We start from the raw sequence: 17827 nt of genomic DNA on the forward strand, positions 1-17827 counted from the left end.
CGGTCCTACATGTGTTGTGAATAAAAAAGGAAAGAAAAGAAGAAACATTCAACAAGTCAGATGATGAAGATTTTCAAAAAAAAATTCGATTAAAATATTTCGATTTTGAAGAAGAATTTAAACAGAATTTGAAAGTTTGATTCTGTTTATTACCAGTTTAGAAATGCGAAATTGTTTGTTTTTTGCAATCACAGAAAAAAAACTAAACGAAACCAAACGAAAAAAAGGTCTGTTTTATTTCAATGTTTGAATGTTTTTTTTCCTTCTTCATTTTCATTGAATTTCATTGCCGATTATCATCGAGATTTACATGGTCGTTGATGTTGTTGTCGATGATGAAAATGTAAATGTAATGTGTGTGTGTGTGCGTATGATGAATACGGCGTATTGATATGTAAATCGAATTCTGTTTCTTTCTTTTTTTTTTTATTTTTTGATTCTCGCTTTGAAAAAAAAATTTCACATCAGCACACATTTAAATAGTGAAAATAGAAAAACAAATTTTCAAATAAACAATTTTCGGATGAGAATTTTTATTTTCTCTTTTCATTCTATAAATGTGAGTGAGAAAAAAAAATTCTGTTCAAGAATCTGCTGAGTGTGTGTGTGTGTGTGGGTGGGTGGGTGAGCATCATTCATTCGTTTCACAAAATGAATGAATACACTGACTTTTGAACTAATGATGCACATCACAAAAGTAGCGGAATGGATTTTTTTTTCGTCATCAAATAAAAAAATGAAAATTTTAATTATGATGAACCGGATTCATTCGGAATTTTCACACGAAACAAAGAAAAAAGCAAAAAAATGAAATGAGAAAATCATAAAAAAGGGAAAAAATGATCAAATTTGGAATTACACTTATGATGCAATATGCAGATAGAATTTATTATTCATAAATGACAAATCACAACGGATCTAATCGAACACTCACACACACACACACACAACATCAATTAAATCATCATCACCCATCACCATTTTTGATCAGGAGAAAAAAAGAAGTAACATTCAAAAATCAAAGCAAAGCGAAACAAAAAAAAATATCAAAACATATTTTAGATCAACAATCATTCATCATCATCGATTTCATATTTAAAATCAAAAATGAAAATAAATCAAAATCGATGATGCAATTGGATAATGATGATGATGATCTTTGAAATTTTCAAATGGTAACACACAGCAACAGTAAATTTTTGTTTTTGTTGTTGTTGTTGTTGTCAGATACGTATATGCAAAAATTCTTCATTTTTTCTGTTCTGTATTTGTTTTGGTTAATTTTTTTTGTTGAAAATCGAAAACACCAGTGTCTGTGTTTCTGACGGCGCCATACAGTGCCTATCTCGATTTGTTTGCAGAAAAGAAAATCTTCAAATACACACCCCTTTTTTTTCCAGAAAAAAAAACCATATACCTCTCAGTGTAAGTATGGCATTATTTTTGTTTTACAATGCGATTCCGATTCCGTCGTCCGTTCGAAAAGTGCGGTTTTTACAACAACACAAAAACAAGACAAAACGCAAAAGTAATGAAAAATTCCTATATTTTTAACATAACATTTTTTTTTCAACAAGTGAATGCAAAAAAAAACATCATGATCATCTAGCCATGCAGACATTTTATTTTTGGTTATATATTTTTTTTCCGTTTTTTCTCATCATTTGATCTATATAATGTTTGGCATCGACAGAAAGAAAAAACACATACAGTTGAAACGGAAAAAAAATAGTATTATTTTGGCAAAAACACACCGAGGCAACAGGAGTTTATTTTTAGTTTTTGTCGTTTTTTTTATATTTTATTTTATTTTATATTTTCTTTTACTTCTTTTACACAATTCAGTTTATTATTATTATTATTATAAATCTATATACAACTATTAAATCATTGCTAAAGTGTGTGTGTGTGTGTATGTTATTGGTCTGAAGAATCATCATCATTATCCATTGATGTTTATGTGAAAAAAATAGGAAGAATATATTTGTTGTTGTTGATGTTGTTGATGATGAGGATGATGATAAAAACGGATGATGATGCGGATTTTGAATTTATTTTATATAACAAAATCTTCATTTTTCAACCACCTCTCTTCTTTCCCTCCGTTTATTGGTAGTTGAATATCATCATCAGCATTGTTGTTCATTCAAAATGATGATGTTATAAATTTTTTTTGAAAATAAAACGGAAGAACATCATAAATTTTGATTGTCAGAAATTTTTTTTTTGTTTCGTTTGGTGGTTTTATATTCTTCGTTGGATAATTCAAAATGATAATAAACACAATTCTCTTTATTCATTCATTCATTCATTCATTGTTGTCGAAAGATAATCTTTGATAGATTTTTTTTTATTATAAAATGTATTTGTTTTCATCATCATCATTAACATGACATTCTTGCCACTATTTTTCATTGATGTTTGAATAAGATTTAAAGAATTGTCTTTTTTTTCTCTCTCCACTTTTTTACATTGCCAGACAGGAAATGTGGTATGAGAGAAAAAAACTGTTTTCATTGTTCGTATGGGATAATTATGGCCGGCAATGAATTTTTTTTAAAGTTATTTTTAAAACAAAAATCAAAATATAAAAAAAAATAATGTGTGATATAAGATATACAAAACAAAATTCGATGAGAAACTTAACAATAATTAAGACAACAAACATTTTGATGATGATGATGATGATGATGATATATAGTGAACAATAATTTGAAACAAATGTTAATCTTTTTTTATGCAATTTTTTTTCTATAGGATTATTTGGTTGGATCCAGGCTACAAGGACGATGAAATATTTGTCCATGTTCACGAATCCAAAAATTGGCAACTAGTTTATAATAAATAAATGAAAATAATAAGATATTAAGCAACAAATAAATAAATATTACCCCATTTTTCTCCAATCAAAACTGGACATGCACCATGTATTGTATCGATAATTCCTTCACCATTACGTAATAGATTATACCAAAAAATGGCAGCTCCCTTAACCGGATTCACACGAATACCAAGCCGGGTGAAAACTGTCGAACCACCAACTTCAACATCAGAAAGCTATTTTATTTATATAATAATAAATAAAATGTACGATTCATGTTGTTGTGTTGATTAGAAAAAAAACATCCATTGTTTTGAAAATAAATACACACAGCGAGAATTACAATGATGATGGATGTAAAGTATAATATTAATAATAGCGATTATAATGAGAAAAACAACAATGAAAAGAAAAAAAGATGGAAGAAAAATTATTTTCGGATAATGATGACTAAGAAACAAACCGAGAAAAAACAATGAAATAATTGATTATACATACATAGAACATAAATGTTGCCATACGATCGCCGGCATATTGATCTTTTTCCGAAATGTTTGTACGTTGGCTTTCAGGCTTATCCTTAATAAGATAATCATAATGTGGAACATAATGACCGCCAATACCATAATTAGCAATCTGTACTAGTTCACAATCACTTTTGTTCATATTCACTGAAAGTCCGGTTATAGCTTCAATACGACGATTTAATCGACCAATTAATGGTTCGGTAGCTTCGGTAAACCAAGCAGTTTGTGATACACGTACGGTCGATATTTCATTATCTTTTTCATCGGTCAATACTCGTGCTCGAGTTAACTGGTATCAGGAAAAAAAACATCATTTTGTTAGGTCATGAAATTTCAATCAAACACTAATACGTAAATCATGATATGTCAATATAATAATAAACTTACCATTGGCATTGATAATTCTTTGATCATTGCAATCTCTTTATCACTGATAACATCATAATACATTGCTATAAATGGTTCACTATTGAATTGTTCCACTTTTAATGGTCTTAATATTAGATATGGATGTCCATTGTTGGTTGAATAATAACATCGTTGTACTGATGCTCGCCGCTTTGATTCAGTTTTCTAAGTTTTTTTTTGATGTGAATAAAAAAGAAACAAAATTTTCATCCCAAAAAATAATGATTTTTTTCATTTATACTTACATTCATTGGAAACTCTTCACCACGACAAAGCATCTGATAATGTTTATAATCTAAATTATCACCTTCGACTACACGAAGTTTATCCGAATGTCGTGGATAATTTTGTTCTCGCAATTCATCGTCTAATCGCTCGATCTATGAATGCATGAATGAATCATTCTAAAAAAATAGGTTATCTTTTAGTACAGGAAACTTACGTATTCGATAGCCAATTGATAAAATGGAATAATTTCATCTACCGATGCTGTACGATTACCTTCGTGATATGCACGCACTAATGCTTCATCGAACCATTCTAATGAATGGCCATAATAGCCATGATTGAATGCATTTTTACCCAAATAAAGACAATCGCGTGCTAACCAAATTGAATGCAACAATTACAATTTCGTTATTAGAAAATTTCCTGGTAATATTATCCTGTATAAAAACATTTACCTGATAATCGTATGGAAGAATCTTTACCCATAATATAACCATCAGCTAAATCGGTTAAACTTAGATTATAAGTATCTTGTAAACGAATCAATGCCAATGCAGCACCATTTAAATCTTCTTGTTTCGGCAATAACATACTATAGCTAGTCATTAATCGATCTACTTCTTGCCATTCATCATCTTTTTTTACTGTTTTAACAATTTTATTCCAATTAATTGTTAAACGTTTAACTAATTGATATGCCTGTAATGGATTATCCATTAAATTATCTGCATAAGTTCCGGCAAATTGTTTCTGTCCAGCTGAATAGGCAAATTCACTTAGATATCTGAATTCATTCAAATATCGCACATAATAATAGTTAATGTTTACTATTTACAATTCAAAATTGAATTTCATTTCTACATACATTTTAATCTGATTTGTTAATTCTTCTAAATTTTCCATATATAATGTTAAGGAAGTGACAAGATGTCGTTCACTATTGCCAATTCAACCAGAACATAAAAGATGATTGACATAAAATTATCACAATTAAATAGAGAGGGAGAGAGAAAAAAAGTAAAGATTATAAATAGTATCAACAACAAAAAAAAGAAAATAAAATTGAAAATTTATTATCGATTAGAGGAAAAAAATAATGTTATGTGCGTGCGTGTTTGTCTCCACGATAAAGTCATGATTGTAATTGTGATTGTGAATGAGGAAAAGAAAAATAACTTACAGGTGCATTAAACTTTGAATGGTAGCCGTTGAACTAAAGATATCACAATTAACCATTGATATTCTATCATATTGTAAAAATAGACAAGACAATATGATTATGGATAAAATTTTATTATTATTATTATTATTATAGTTGCCATTTATTAATGGTAATGATGAACATATAAATTTTCGATGACAATAATTTGATTGTCGTCGTCGTCGTTGATTGATTAAAAATTGAACATAATGATCATTCATGATGAGATTTTAATTATTATAATAATTATATTTGAATTCAAAAAAAAAGTAGAAATTTGAAGTAATAATATGAAATCTGATTATCACAATAAGATTATTTTTTTCTTCTCAAAATGTTTATCACAACTTGTTGCTCACAATATTGATGAATGAATGAATGAATGAATGAATGAATGGATGATCACATTTTTCTTTTCTTCTTTTTCAACATTTAAACAGTTTGAAAATGACAATACAATGATTCTTGAATTTTTGTTGTTGTTGTTGAAATTAATTAATATTTTGAATAGGAAATGAAAAATACACAAATTCGTTTGTTTGTTTTTGATGGATTTTGAATGGACAGATGTTGTCAGAAACAAACAAACACACAAATCCTTTTTTTCCGATCAATATAAAAAATGATGATGATTTATTTGATTGCTGTGTTGGTTTTTCGTTTTGGGATTTATGGTCAGATGATGGTGATGATGAAAAATAAAAGAAAAATGGAAAAAAAATTAATTTTTGTTTTTCTTGTTAAATGACCAAGGCTGGAAGTATTTGAAAATCTTTGAATTTTTATTTATATTTTCGTGATAAAATCCTTAGATGTTTTCTTTTTTTTCCTTTCTTATTCAATAATTTATTACGAATGAATTTACGCGATTATGGTCATGATGATGACCGACTAAATAATAATGATGTTTTTTTTCCTTGGATAAGCAAAAAAAAAGAAGAAAAATTCAATTGTAATGCTAATCATTTTCATTAGTAATCTTTAAGAAAGTAAATTCAACCAAAACAACAAAAAAAAAGTATGTCAAAGTTATAATCAATAAGGATTGATTGAACAATAATAAATATTGAATAAAAAGAATCAGATTGAACTACATTATGTTGTTTTATTTTTGTAATAATCGATCAGTATACACACAAATAGGTAATTTTTTTCAAAAAAAAAAAAAAAAAATAAATCGATCGACCAATTTTTTGTTGTTGTTCAACTTTTTCTTTTTGTTCACTTGTTACATCAAGATAGTTTTGGCCAAAGAAGCAAAAAAAAAAAATAAAAAGATTATAGGTCAAATCGATAATCGAATGATAAACAATGATGATTATGATTGGTTTAGTTTAGGTTTAGGTTTGAATACAACTTTTAACTGATTTTTGATGATTTATTGGGTGACCGATTTTTTTAAATATCCGGCCGATGATCTAGTTTTTTTTGTTATTATTTTGTTGATTTTGTTTGATTTCATTATCATTCGATTAGCAAATTTTGAAAAAAAAGTGTTTGTTTTTCTGAAAAACTTACCTTGAATGAATTGGGTGATTTTCCACAAGAAAAAAACAATGATCAATATTCTTTAAGCCAAAACAGAATAACGTTCGAAATGAATGAAAAAATTGTAAATTTTAACGAATAAAAAAAAACGTTCGATTCGAAAAAAAATCACTGAGCGAACAAAAAAAATGTTACATTTTGTTTTCCCACTCAAAGGAAAGATATAATAACCAAACTATTCAGTTCCTTAGGTGGAAATAGATTATTTTCATATTCGATTCACATATGATGATGATGATGATAAGCTAATGACCAATATCACCAATTGTTATTATTTACATTTAGAGAACAACCAAAAAAAAAGAGAATAACAAAGGAGAAAGTTATCTGGTAAACTTCGGCAACAACAACAGCAACAAAAATACTGAAACTGACATATTTAAGAGATGTTATACGATACATTTATGTTTTATTATGTTTTATTTATTTTTTTCGCATACCTGAAAAAAAACTTTTAAAAAAAAGGTAGCACTTTCGAAAACGTTTTCTGACAAAAGATGAAGAGAAAATAAACATACTGATAACAGAAAATGTATAAAAAGAGAGAGAAAAAAAGAGCCACTCCAAAATATAAATTCTCTTTTATCATTTTTTTCTGGTTAAAACAAAACAAAACGAAAAACCAGTTGCTTTTGAATATCCGAAATAAAGTTGTGAACTGGGTCACAATCATCATCATCATCATCATCTTTGACACAATCATCATCCACATTGGACCACATCTAACCTGTGAATGATGTTCGATTTTGATGATGATGATGTGCCGGCGGTCATTACAAATCGGCCAACCGTATATAAGAATTATTAAACCAGACCAAAAATATAATATTTATTTATATAGAAAACAAAACAAAAACATAATGTATATTTGATGATGGCCAACGGTAATAATAACGATGATGATGATGATAATAATGATGATTAGGCCAAAGTTTCAATAACATCGAAATATGATGATGATGATGATGGTGATGATAATAATAATAACAGTAACAGTATTATCATCATCATTAAAGCAATATACTTTGCTTGTGTTTTGTAAAAATCAATTCATTCAAAGAATTTATATTTGTTGTCATCATTATTATTATCATCATCATCATTGTTGAATTTTTTTTTTGTTGGCCAAAATGATCTAGTTTTATTTTATTATTCTAAAATATTATTAAATAAATAGTTGTAGCAGTAGGTAATTGACCGTACATATTATTAATCAAAAATTCGGGTTGAATGGATTCCCAAAACCAGCCTACGAAATAAATTCATCATTATGATCATATTTGGTCAAATATATTTGGTTGTTTGGTGAAACACTAAAAAAATCAGAAGAAATAACCTTATGAATTTGAATGTAGCCTAAACCCAAATTGATGATCAGTCTTTTTTCCTTTGATTACCTTAATTATCTGAACCAACAGTGAAAAAAAACAAACCAAAACAAACAAACAAAAAAAAGTTGAAATTGTCATTTAATTATGCTGGTTTGTTTGAAAAAAAAGAAAAGATTAATGTCCATGCGTCATGGTTTTAACTAAGACAATTATAATGATGGTAACATTCATTGGATGATTTTTTTTTCATTAAAGATTTATTTACTTTTCTTCAAATTAAAATTTATTTCATTTTTAATTTTTAATTTCATTGATTTTCACAGCAACAAAAAAAAAAAGATTTATTTTTTCTTTGTTGATAAAGTATCAGCAATAGATTGAAGAAATGTTTTACCATTGATTATTGATGTAGTTGCAATGATAAATTCTGAATTGACATTTTCTTTTTGTGCCAACAAACGAAGTGCAGATATTTCCGAAAATGTACAACCACCAATAAATAATACCATCACTAATTTATCATTTGTTTCCGATGTTGATTGCATTGATAGTGTATCAGAGTTACGTCGGCGACGTAAATTACCTGTCGATTGATTTTCTTCAAATATTACATATGGATTTGGCACATTTGGTTCTGGTTTACTATTTCGAGTGAAAGCATCATTAAATGATCGGTAACCAAATTGATCGATATGTTGTATAATACGAGCAGTGAATGGAAAATAAACATCATGAACTTGTCCCTGATACAATAGTAGCTGATTATCACCATTAGCAGTATTAACATTATTCGATTTAGTAGATTCGTTTGTTAATCGAAATTTTGCCCGTAATCCTGAATATAACATTCCATAACCATTCGAAATTCGAAGTAAGCCACATTTTTCCAAAGCATTTAATGTTAACAAATGTTGATAGCCATATGTTTGTACAATTTCACGTTTATAATAATCAAGAGTTTTTTGTTTAAGACCATTAGCACAAATAGTTTGTAGTAAAATTAAACGTAAAACAATTATTATATCTTCTGAACGAGCAATACAAGTTTCAATAAACGGATTGATTGTATCGATTTCGAAACAATTTAAAAATTCGCTCTCACACTGTGACAAAAAAAAATTGAGATAAAAATAAACAATAAAAATGTTTATTAACGAAAATGGAATAAGTAAAACAATTGATTAAATTGATTGAGATGACACTTACGAAAATTCGTTCATGAAAATCTTCACGGTCGGTGACTTCACGAATTAGTTCCGCCATTGATGTATGATTAGCTTGTAAATTTCGAAGTCGTTGAAGGTATGGTATTTTCTCTACGAATTGTTTTATCTCTCTAACAGTTTTGGCTGTCCTTCGTTCATCAAATTGGGCGGATAGATTTTTAGCTGATATGCGTAAAACTGGTCCAATTCGAAGATAATAAAGATCACGAAGTTTTTTAAAAAGTTCATCACCGGAATTCAAATAGAATTTTCCTATTTGTGATTTTTTCGGCACTGAGGTTGGCGTTTGATCATCATTATTGGTCATGAATTTTTCTGGAGGCAAACGAATGGCTGTCTGATTGATACCGTATATTTCATCCAATAGACCTTCATAGGTAAGTTGGGTAATGGTCGGTGAAAGTAAATCAACCGATCTATCGATCAATATTAATTGATCAATTACGGAGACAACATTGTTTTCAATACTGATTAATTCACTTTTCATTTTGTTCATAAAATCAAATAGAATTTTTGATAAACGACCAATACCATAAACTGTTGGTATAATTCCGAAGGCACATTGTAATGTCATTAAAGATTTTGCTAGTTGATATAATGAAGAATAATCCATTTCAAGATTACATTCACGAAAACATAAAGGCCATTCAATAGAAATAATATCCGAATCTAAAACAAAAAAATCGGGAGAATATTCTTCAATCGAAGTAAACGAACCAAATACGCCCAATGTTTCCAATCTTTTTTCACATAAAATACATTTTCTTGGTATAAAAATTATATGAAAATTACAGTTACGAGTTGATTCCCAAGCTCGAATATCATCTAGAAATTTTTTTTATAATTAATCCAATTGTAAATGTCTGATTGAAAATTTCCAATTCAATGCTTACCAGCTATTGCGTCCATGTAACTTAATGTTGGTCGAATAAAATAAACAATATTTTGAGCTTCGATCATCGATCCTTGTACGGATCGAAATTTTAAATTTTGTACAACTTTATGTTCCATGAATGATGTTATATTACTAATCAATTCAAAAGGAGCAATTAATTGTTGATCCCATACGATAGCTTTAGTTCCATCGATCGAATCCAAAAGAGCAAATAGATCGGTTCGTTGAAAATCTCGTAAAGTTGACAAATTCAAACGACCAGAATTTAGATGCGTCATGGCTATTAATGACTAATTAATCTTTTCAAGATGATACAGTTTTGATTTTTTTTAAAAGTTTAAAATTTTAAATCAGAATTTGATCAAAATTGACTGAAATTTATCGGCCCACAACACCGAATGATTACTTTGTTTATGGATAGATTTGCTGATGATGTTGTTGCAAAAAAAATAAATTATTTTTGTTTTGGTTCCAGATCAAACAGCTGTCTTTGATTGGAAACTTATTGTTTATTGTCAAACAAAAAAACATCTTCGAATGCAATGCAATAGACACCAAATTCAGATTTTTTTTCATGAATGGATTCTGAATCTATTTCATCTGCAACAGGTGTGGATTTGAATTCCGATACAAATTCATTGTTTACAAATAAAATATCTGGATCGGATTCATTGGAAGATGTTGCCAGCAACAGTTGCAGTAAACCTGTTAAAATTCAAAATAACCGTAACCATGTTTTATTGTTGGATGAAGATCATTTTAGCATTAATTCTGATGTCGATTTTCTAAATGATATTGAATTTTCGGTAATTATTTTCATCTCTTTATCGTTGTCTAAAAAAGTTGTTGTTTACTTTATTTAGAATCTTAAACGTGATGAACAGATAGAATTGACTATTACTAAATATCGCAGCCAATTACAATCGTTAGAGACTGAAAATTTGATTCAAAGCGATAAAGAAGAAAAGAAACGTCAATTAGTCAAAAAAATTTGTGACCTTAAAATCAAATTAGTAAAGATTCGTGAGGAGGATGAATTTAACAATCTAAAAGTTGATGCTCAATCACAAATCGATGATTTGAAAGATGAGCTTTCTGGTAATTTGATTGCAAACATTTCAATCCTTTTTTAAGCAATTATTTTATTTAAATCATATGAATAGACGATAATCCAATATTCTTTAAGCGAATATATTCGTTTACAAAATCTATTGGTGGACATAAATTAGTACTATCCAGTGATGTATTCGAAAATGAAAAACGTCTTCGTGCTACTTGGAAAAATTATGTTAAAAACTCATCACCATTATCTTTATCACCACCATCATCTGCAAGCGAAATGTTGAATAATTCGTTGCCAATATCCCGTCTACTGAACCTATTAACATCCAATCATTTGTCATACTTAACCAGTAGTTGTGTAAACTGGCCTATAGCTTCTTGTCAACCACCTACAAACCCGATGCAACAACTAGTCTGTGATCATTGTTGTAAAAAATCGACAAAATCCTTAAATGATTATATTTTTGATGCTCTCAAATTTGGTAAAAAAGATGATTCTGCACCAGCAATCAGTATGCAATCTTCCACCGATCTTCGTTCATCCAATCCATATCTTGTCTGTATCTATTGTTTTTTCACCATTCATTTTAATTGTCTGACAAAAGATGTACGAAAATGTCCAAAGTTATTTTTCGATTCATTGAACGATGATGTTATTGAAGAATTTTATGCACGTTTATACAATTATAATAACTCACCATTATCATCCGACTCAAGAAAATCGAATAGCAATTCTGGTAATAATGATCCAAATAAATCAACACCGGTTAACGGCATTATAGAGAGCTATCAACAAAGAATGAAGCGTATAATATTAAAAATTTGTCCAGAAATCGGTCTGGCAAATCAGGATTTTCGATGCGCTGAATGTCGAATATCAATTTCACCATCACCAGCAAAAGATTCGACAAAAATCGTATCGAAACCAAGACTTTGTGATTATTCGGGTCTTTATTTTTGTGAAACTTGTCACATGAATGATATTGCAATTATTCCAGCACGAGTTATTCATAATTGGGATTTTCAACCTCAACCAGTTGCTCGTGTATCATTACAAATTATTTCCTATTTACGAAATAAATCATTCCATTATGATCGTGCTGTTCTTATCAATCTGGTCGAAATCAATCCAATGTTGTATGGATTAGTCGATGAATTGATTCAGATTAAAGTAAGTAATTGGATAGTTTTTTTTTAAATAAAATAATATTTTTATTGATAAATTTTAATTTTAATTAGCGTTTACGAACTGAACTTTGTCATATATACAAATATATTTGGCTATGTAAACAACCATCAAAACCACGACAATGGATCTCGATCATGTGCCAATTGGGATCACATCTGTTGAATGAACAAGAAATCAATTATCTTTCATTTTGTGATATATGTGATCTAAAGTCATTGGTCCGTAATTTATCTGAACTTGAAAATTTATTCATCAATCATATTACAACTTGTGAAGTATTTGCTGAATCGGATTATTATCCTCAATTTTTTTATTGATTATGATTTTTTTTTCAATTTTATCCAAAGGGTTGTCGTGGAAAAGGATTTTATTGTGAACTTTGTCCAAACAAAGAAGATATATTGTTCCCATTCTCACCGAACACAACTATTTGTCCCATTTGTGATGCTGTTTATCATAAGTAATAATTTTTCAAATACAATTCTATTATTGATTTTTTCGTTTTTTTTCTTCAGAAACTGTTATTATCGCCGTAATCGTTTATGTCCTCGATGTAATCGAATCAAAGGCAAATATACAGTCAAATTGGATGGCATAACAAATGGTGAAATTGATCAAGAAAATGAGGCTTCGTAAATTCGCATGAAGGATATTAATTTTTTTAGGAATATATTTTTTTAAATATAAATTGATTTGTTTGCTTATAATATTTCAATATATTGATAATTTTTGAAACTTTCAACAACAAAAAAAACGATTTAATAATTTAAATAAAATACCATCTATTGGTGAAAAATTGTACTAAAACATAAGAATGTTTTGTTTTTGAGAATTTTATTTGATTCACAAGATTCTTGCTGATTTTTTTAGGAATTTAAAATGGGTGTAACTGGTTTATGGAGTTTGATCGAAGATGCCGGAACACGTGTTGATGTTCAAACATTGAATCAGAAAATTTTGGCAATTGGTAAGACTAAGTCCATCTGTGGTTACTTTTCATCATTATTGTCAAAAAATATTTAAATAGATTTGTCAATCTGGATTAATCAATCCATTAAAGGATTTCGTGATCGAGAAGGCCGAAGTGTTGAAAATGCTCATTTATTAGGACTTTTTTATAGAATTTGTAAACTTTTGTTTTATCAAATTAAACCAATCGTTGTTTTCGATGGCGAATGTCCAACACTCAAATTGCATACCGTTCAAAAACGTTTAGAAAAGACAAGAAAAAATTTACAAAAATCCAAAAATTTGTCCATGAATGTATTGGAAAATTATATCAGTTCTCTCTTACCTTCGAAACCATCAACAACGATTGCAAGTCAAAAAATAAAATTAGATGACAAGAATTTAGCTTCGCAGATATATTTACCTCGTGAAGATCCCAAACAAACGGATATTTATCAAAATTTCGCCCAATCTAAAAATGATGAATGCAAAATTTCAATCAGCGACGAAGACGAAGAAGAAATTCCGTTAAAAAATGAATACTACCATCATTCTTTGCTTCAAAACTTGCACGATATTGATATAAATTCGCAACTTTTTAAAATGTTACCCGCCGTTACACGTTATGAGATATTAGTTGAATTAAGAGATAGCTACAAAAATCGTAAAAATACTAACATTGAGTTACTACCAAAAGAATCAAATAGTTTTTCGCAATTTCAAATGGCCAAACTACTAAAGAAACGTAGTCTTCAGGAGGAAATCGAAAAATTAATCAAAGAATTCAATAATGTTCAAGGGCAAGATAATATTGAATTACTTAAAAACACCCAACATAGTAGCCTTGATATATTTGCTTCGAAATCATCACAGTCTACCGAAATAACAACAGGGTCATTGGCTTCGGATGAGCAAACTCGATTTTTGCTTCTTAAAACATTGAATCAAGCAATCGAAGAATTTACGGTTGAAGAAGAAGAAACTTGTATAATTGAAAATGATAGTCAAAGCCCTATTTATAAAGTTCCTAATGGTTTGCCCGGACAATCCAAAATCGAAACCGATGTTGAACGAATTGAATTATTATCAAAATCTTCCGAAATGATTCCCACTAAATTTTCATCAAAGCAATTGTCGCAAGATATTGATCGTAATTTCAAAAAATACTCAGATGCTAATAAAGATACAGAAAAACTAGTTCTTAGTGATAATGATGAAACTGATTCAACAAATTCAGAAGATTTTATTGAAGTTCCTGTTGATGAACAATTTGATGATGATAGTGATAATAATAAATTGGAAGAATTTGATGAATCTTTACCTTATGATACTAGTTATGCAATCGATATTCATGTTAAAGAAGCAAGTTGTCAGGAAAAAATGACCTTAGATTTATCAAACAAATCTGTCGAAATTATAACTGATAACGAAGAAATGCTTGAGAAACAAATTGTTGAAAAAGATGTTTCCAAAATATCTGAAGAAAAAGTTATGGAGATAATTTCACAAGAAGATGATATGTCAAAAATCGTCGAAAATGATAATGATAACAAAGAAACCATAGAAACACCAATCGAACGATCATCACCAATTGACTTTGATCAAATGATTAAAGATTCAAAAGAATCAGCTAAATTAAGTAGACAGGCTAACAGTGTTACTAGTCAAATGATAAATGATTGTCAGCAATTATTACGACTGTTTGGCATTCCTTGGATTGTAGCGCCCGGTGAAGCTGAAGCTCAATGTGCTTGTCTGGAGTCGTTGGGACTTTGTGAAGGAATCATCACTGATGATAGCGATGTTTTTCTATTCGGTGGTCAAAATGTTTATAGAAATTTTTTCACTAATTCCAAATTTATAATGAGATATAGATTGGAAGATTTTAAAAAATACTATGGACTTGATCGTCATAAATTCATTTGTTTAGGTATGCTATGTGGAACTGATTATACGCTTGGAATCGATGGTGTTGGTCCGGTTACAGGTATAGAAATTTTAAGTCAATTTCCTGGCGAAGGACTTGAACCTTTGAATAAATTTTCCAAATGGTATCGGGAAAAAATCTCTAACAAAGATGTTCGACCAGAGAATCCAATACGGGCAAAATTATTGCGATTATTAGTATCTGATTCATTTCCGAATCGAGTTATATTCGATGCATATCAAAATGCAAATGTTAATGATTCAAATGAACCGTTTAGTTGGTCAATGCCACAACTTTCAGAATTACGGCAATTTGCAACCGAACGTTTTGGCTGGTCTGAAGCTAAAACTGATGCTTTTTTGTTACCAGTATTAAAAAGTCTTAATTCAAAACAGGTTTGTCTATTTCTATCTCTTGTTATCAAACTTAATTTTCTTTTTTTTTACTATTTTTTTCAGACGCAAAAGAAAATCGATTTCTATTTTAAAACAGCACTTAATCAATTATCTAATAACAATGTTATAACGGAAAAATTAAAAATTAAACGTAGTAAACGTTTAAATGAAGCCATTCGAAAAAATCTTCAATTATCGATTGATAAAAATATGCAAAATGATAATCAATCAAATAACAATCAAGGACATCGATCAAATCAAAACAAAAAACGATCAAAATCTAATAAGTTTATTGATAGAAGAAAAAATAAGCGCATAGTAACATCCGCATTTAAACAAACTTCTCCACTTAAAAAAACTAATGTTAACTGTTTATTATTATCAGAAGAATCATCGAGTGATTGATCAACTTAAAAGTTGTTAAAAAATTTATGATGTTCAAGGTTAAATTGATGATAGTATTTTTCTGAAGAAATCAATCAATAAATACCGTTACTTTGTTTTTTTAATGATCATTGCATTTTTAAAATTATCGATTTGATCAGAAAGATGCCTGTGTTAAAAGTGCTTTTCGTTCCCCTTGATACATATGGTCATATAAATTCATGCATCGGAATTGCAGAAAAAATCATACAATTTGGTCATCAAGTAACATTTGCATTGGAAAAGGCTTGGTTGGGAAAATTGTCAAAATATGGATTTAATGAAATCATTTATGTTGATCAATCAAGAGGTCCTAATCAAGGTCCAAATGATTATTGGGTTAAATCAATCGATATGATTGCGGAAACATTACCGGAAGATTCTCTTTACAAAGCTCAACATCAAAGTGTTAAAGAATTTGAAGATTTTGTTTTTAATGTATTAAATTTTAATGATGAATTAAAATCGATTATCGATCAAATTAATCCGGATGTTATTGTACTTGATCACTATTTTACTGTTCCTGCTATTTATCAAAGTGGTCGAAAATGGATCTACATGACAAGTGCAACACCGTTGAGTGCCATTATTCATCCTGATACACCGCCGACAGGATCAGGATATCCTATCGATGGCGATCGAAAAGAATGGCAAATATTTAATGAGGTATCAGAAAAACATGATGGACCAATCATAAATAAATTTAATCAAGTTTTGATGGAAAAATATGGTCTTCCTAGTTTGCCGGAAGGCAGTGCTTTCCATCCATCACCATATTTAAATATCTATGCATATCCTGAAGAATTAGATTATCTTGATATTCGACCATTACCAGACAAATGGAAACGTTATGATAATTTTATTCGATCTTCTCAAGTTTTAACGAATCAAAAATTTGAACTACCTGATAAATTGAAAAATCGTTCGGGAAAACTAATTTTTGTATCAATGGGATCAATGGGTTGTTCACAATTGAATCTAACTAAACGTTTAGTAGAAATTTTGTCTCAATCACCACATCGATTCTTGATGGTCATGGGATCTTGTTTGGAAAATGTCAAATTACCTGACAATATATGGGGTGATAAAATGTTACCACAAGTACAGATTTTACCTATGGTTGATTTGGTAATCACACACGGTGGTAACAACACTGTCATTGAATCATTATACAATGGTAAACCAATGATATTATGTCCATTGTTTTATGATCAATATGATAATGCACAAAGAGTGACTGAAAAAGGATATGGTTATCGTACAAATCCATATAAATGTGAACCACGTGAACTATTGGAAATGATTGAAAGTATTTTAAATGATCAAAATATGAATGATCGATGCCGAAAAATATCGAAAAGAATGCAAAACATTGATAGTCCAATGCAAGCAGCTAAAGATATTATCGATATTGCATTAGAGAAATAAATAAGATTTTATTTAGAAATTTGTTGAAATTAACATTTTAATTTTATTACAAAATTTTTATAAAACATTTTCTATATTTTTATTCTAAAAAAAATTTAATAAAATTTTGCTTTTTAAAACTGTAATTTTAATTCAAAATAAAAATGCTTGCTATAAAAGATGATTGTAAGCTCCATCTATTATCAATACAAACGAGGATAATGATGAGAATTGATTCGAAAGAAATCAAGACGGCTAAAAAATCTGGTTGTTTGCCAAAAAAGTTATCCC

The 17827-nt window shown here is 28.9% G+C and overlaps 5 protein-coding genes across 5 annotated transcripts; 3 read left to right on the forward strand and 2 right to left on the reverse strand.

Moving 5' to 3' along the window:
- Positions 1-2334: 2334 nt before the first annotated feature.
- On the reverse strand, positions 2335-5537 carry LOC113797386 (prolyl 4-hydroxylase subunit alpha-1-like). Its single transcript, XM_075824759.1, has 9 exons — positions 5165-5537; positions 4850-4921; positions 4440-4768; positions 4199-4359; positions 4002-4136; positions 3736-3921; positions 3320-3637; positions 2892-3057; positions 2335-2830 (listed from the first exon to the last, which is right to left on the reverse strand). Exons 1-9 carry the CDS (start codon positions 5404-5406, stop codon positions 2760-2762), a joined length of 1680 nt encoding a protein of 559 aa, XP_075680874.1. The 5' UTR covers positions 5407-5537; the 3' UTR covers positions 2335-2759.
- A 2868-nt stretch (positions 5538-8405) lies between these two features.
- Positions 8406-10607, reverse strand: car (vacuolar protein sorting-associated protein 33A). The gene is made up of 3 exons (XM_075824757.1): positions 10184-10607; positions 9271-10115; positions 8406-9167 (listed from the first exon to the last, which is right to left on the reverse strand). Exons 1-3 carry the CDS (start codon positions 10461-10463, stop codon positions 8406-8408), a joined length of 1887 nt encoding a protein of 628 aa, XP_075680872.1. The 5' UTR covers positions 10464-10607.
- Positions 10608-10631: 24 nt separating this feature from the next.
- LOC113797387 (uncharacterized) lies at positions 10632-13232 on the forward strand. Its single transcript, XM_027347753.2, has 6 exons — positions 10632-10991; positions 11049-11283; positions 11349-12418; positions 12487-12711; positions 12784-12896; positions 12952-13232. The coding sequence occupies exons 1-6, from the start codon at positions 10764-10766 to the stop codon at positions 13070-13072; spliced, it is 1992 nt and encodes a 663-aa protein (XP_027203554.2). The 5' UTR covers positions 10632-10763; the 3' UTR covers positions 13073-13232.
- LOC142644810 (DNA excision repair protein ERCC-5 homolog) lies at positions 13222-16111 on the forward strand. The gene is made up of 3 exons (XM_075824755.1): positions 13222-13403; positions 13464-15706; positions 15770-16111. Exons 1-3 carry the CDS (start codon positions 13316-13318, stop codon positions 16109-16111), a joined length of 2673 nt encoding a protein of 890 aa, XP_075680870.1. The 5' UTR covers positions 13222-13315.
- A 16-nt stretch (positions 16112-16127) lies between these two features.
- Positions 16128-17682, forward strand: LOC142644798 (NDP-glycosyltransferase YjiC-like). The gene has a single exon (XM_075824760.1). It carries the CDS (start codon positions 16256-16258, stop codon positions 17555-17557), a length of 1302 nt encoding a protein of 433 aa, XP_075680875.1. The 5' UTR covers positions 16128-16255; the 3' UTR covers positions 17558-17682.
- Positions 17683-17827: the final 145 nt, after the last annotated feature.

The sequence above is a fragment of the Dermatophagoides pteronyssinus genome, unplaced genomic scaffold (assembly GCF_027571235.1).
Source record: "Dermatophagoides pteronyssinus isolate colony J.1.1.1.1 unplaced genomic scaffold, Derpt_VIB-CSIC_2022.12 sq0002, whole genome shotgun sequence".
Taxonomy (NCBI): Eukaryota; Metazoa; Arthropoda; class Arachnida; order Sarcoptiformes; family Pyroglyphidae; genus Dermatophagoides; species Dermatophagoides pteronyssinus.

Bases quoted from the DNA above. Each gene is read 5' to 3' on its own strand.
- LOC142644810 (XM_075824755.1), top strand. From the start codon at position 13,316: ATGGGTGTAACTGGTTTATGGAGTTTGATCGAAGATGCCGGAACACGT. The intron at 13,404-13,463 runs GTAAGACTAAGT...ATATTTAAATAG, and splicing joins TCAGAAAATTTTGGCAATTG to ATTTGTCAATCTGGATTAAT. The intron at 15,707-15,769 runs GTTTGTCTATTT...TATTTTTTTCAG, and splicing joins AAAGTCTTAATTCAAAACAG to ACGCAAAAGAAAATCGATTT.
- car (XM_075824757.1), bottom strand. From the start codon at position 10,463: ATGACGCATCTAAATTCTGGTCGTTTGAATTTGTCAACTTTACGAGAT. The intron at 10,116-10,183 runs GTAAGCATTGAA...AAAAATTTCTAG, and splicing joins TTACATGGACGCAATAGCTG to ATGATATTCGAGCTTGGGAA. The intron at 9,168-9,270 runs GTAAGTGTCATC...TTTTTGTCACAG, and splicing joins ATTTTCATGAACGAATTTTC to TGTGAGAGCGAATTTTTAAA.
- LOC113797387 (XM_027347753.2), top strand. From the start codon at position 10,764: ATGGATTCTGAATCTATTTCATCTGCAACAGGTGTGGATTTGAATTCC. The intron at 10,992-11,048 runs GTAATTATTTTC...TACTTTATTTAG, and splicing joins TAAATGATATTGAATTTTCG to AATCTTAAACGTGATGAACA. The intron at 12,712-12,783 runs GTATTTGCTGAA...TTTTATCCAAAG, and splicing joins ATCATATTACAACTTGTGAA to GGTTGTCGTGGAAAAGGATT.
- LOC142644798 (XM_075824760.1), top strand. From the start codon at position 16,256: ATGCCTGTGTTAAAAGTGCTTTTCGTTCCCCTTGATACATATGGTCAT.
- LOC113797386 (XM_075824759.1), bottom strand. From the start codon at position 5,406: ATGAATGATCATTATGTTCAATTTTTAATCAATCAACGACGACGACGA. The intron at 4,769-4,849 runs GTATGTAGAAAT...GAATGAATTCAG, and splicing joins TTAACAAATCAGATTAAAAT to ATATCTAAGTGAATTTGCCT. The intron at 3,638-3,735 runs GTAAGTTTATTA...TCCTGATACCAG, and splicing joins AAGAATTATCAATGCCAATG to TTAACTCGAGCACGAGTATT.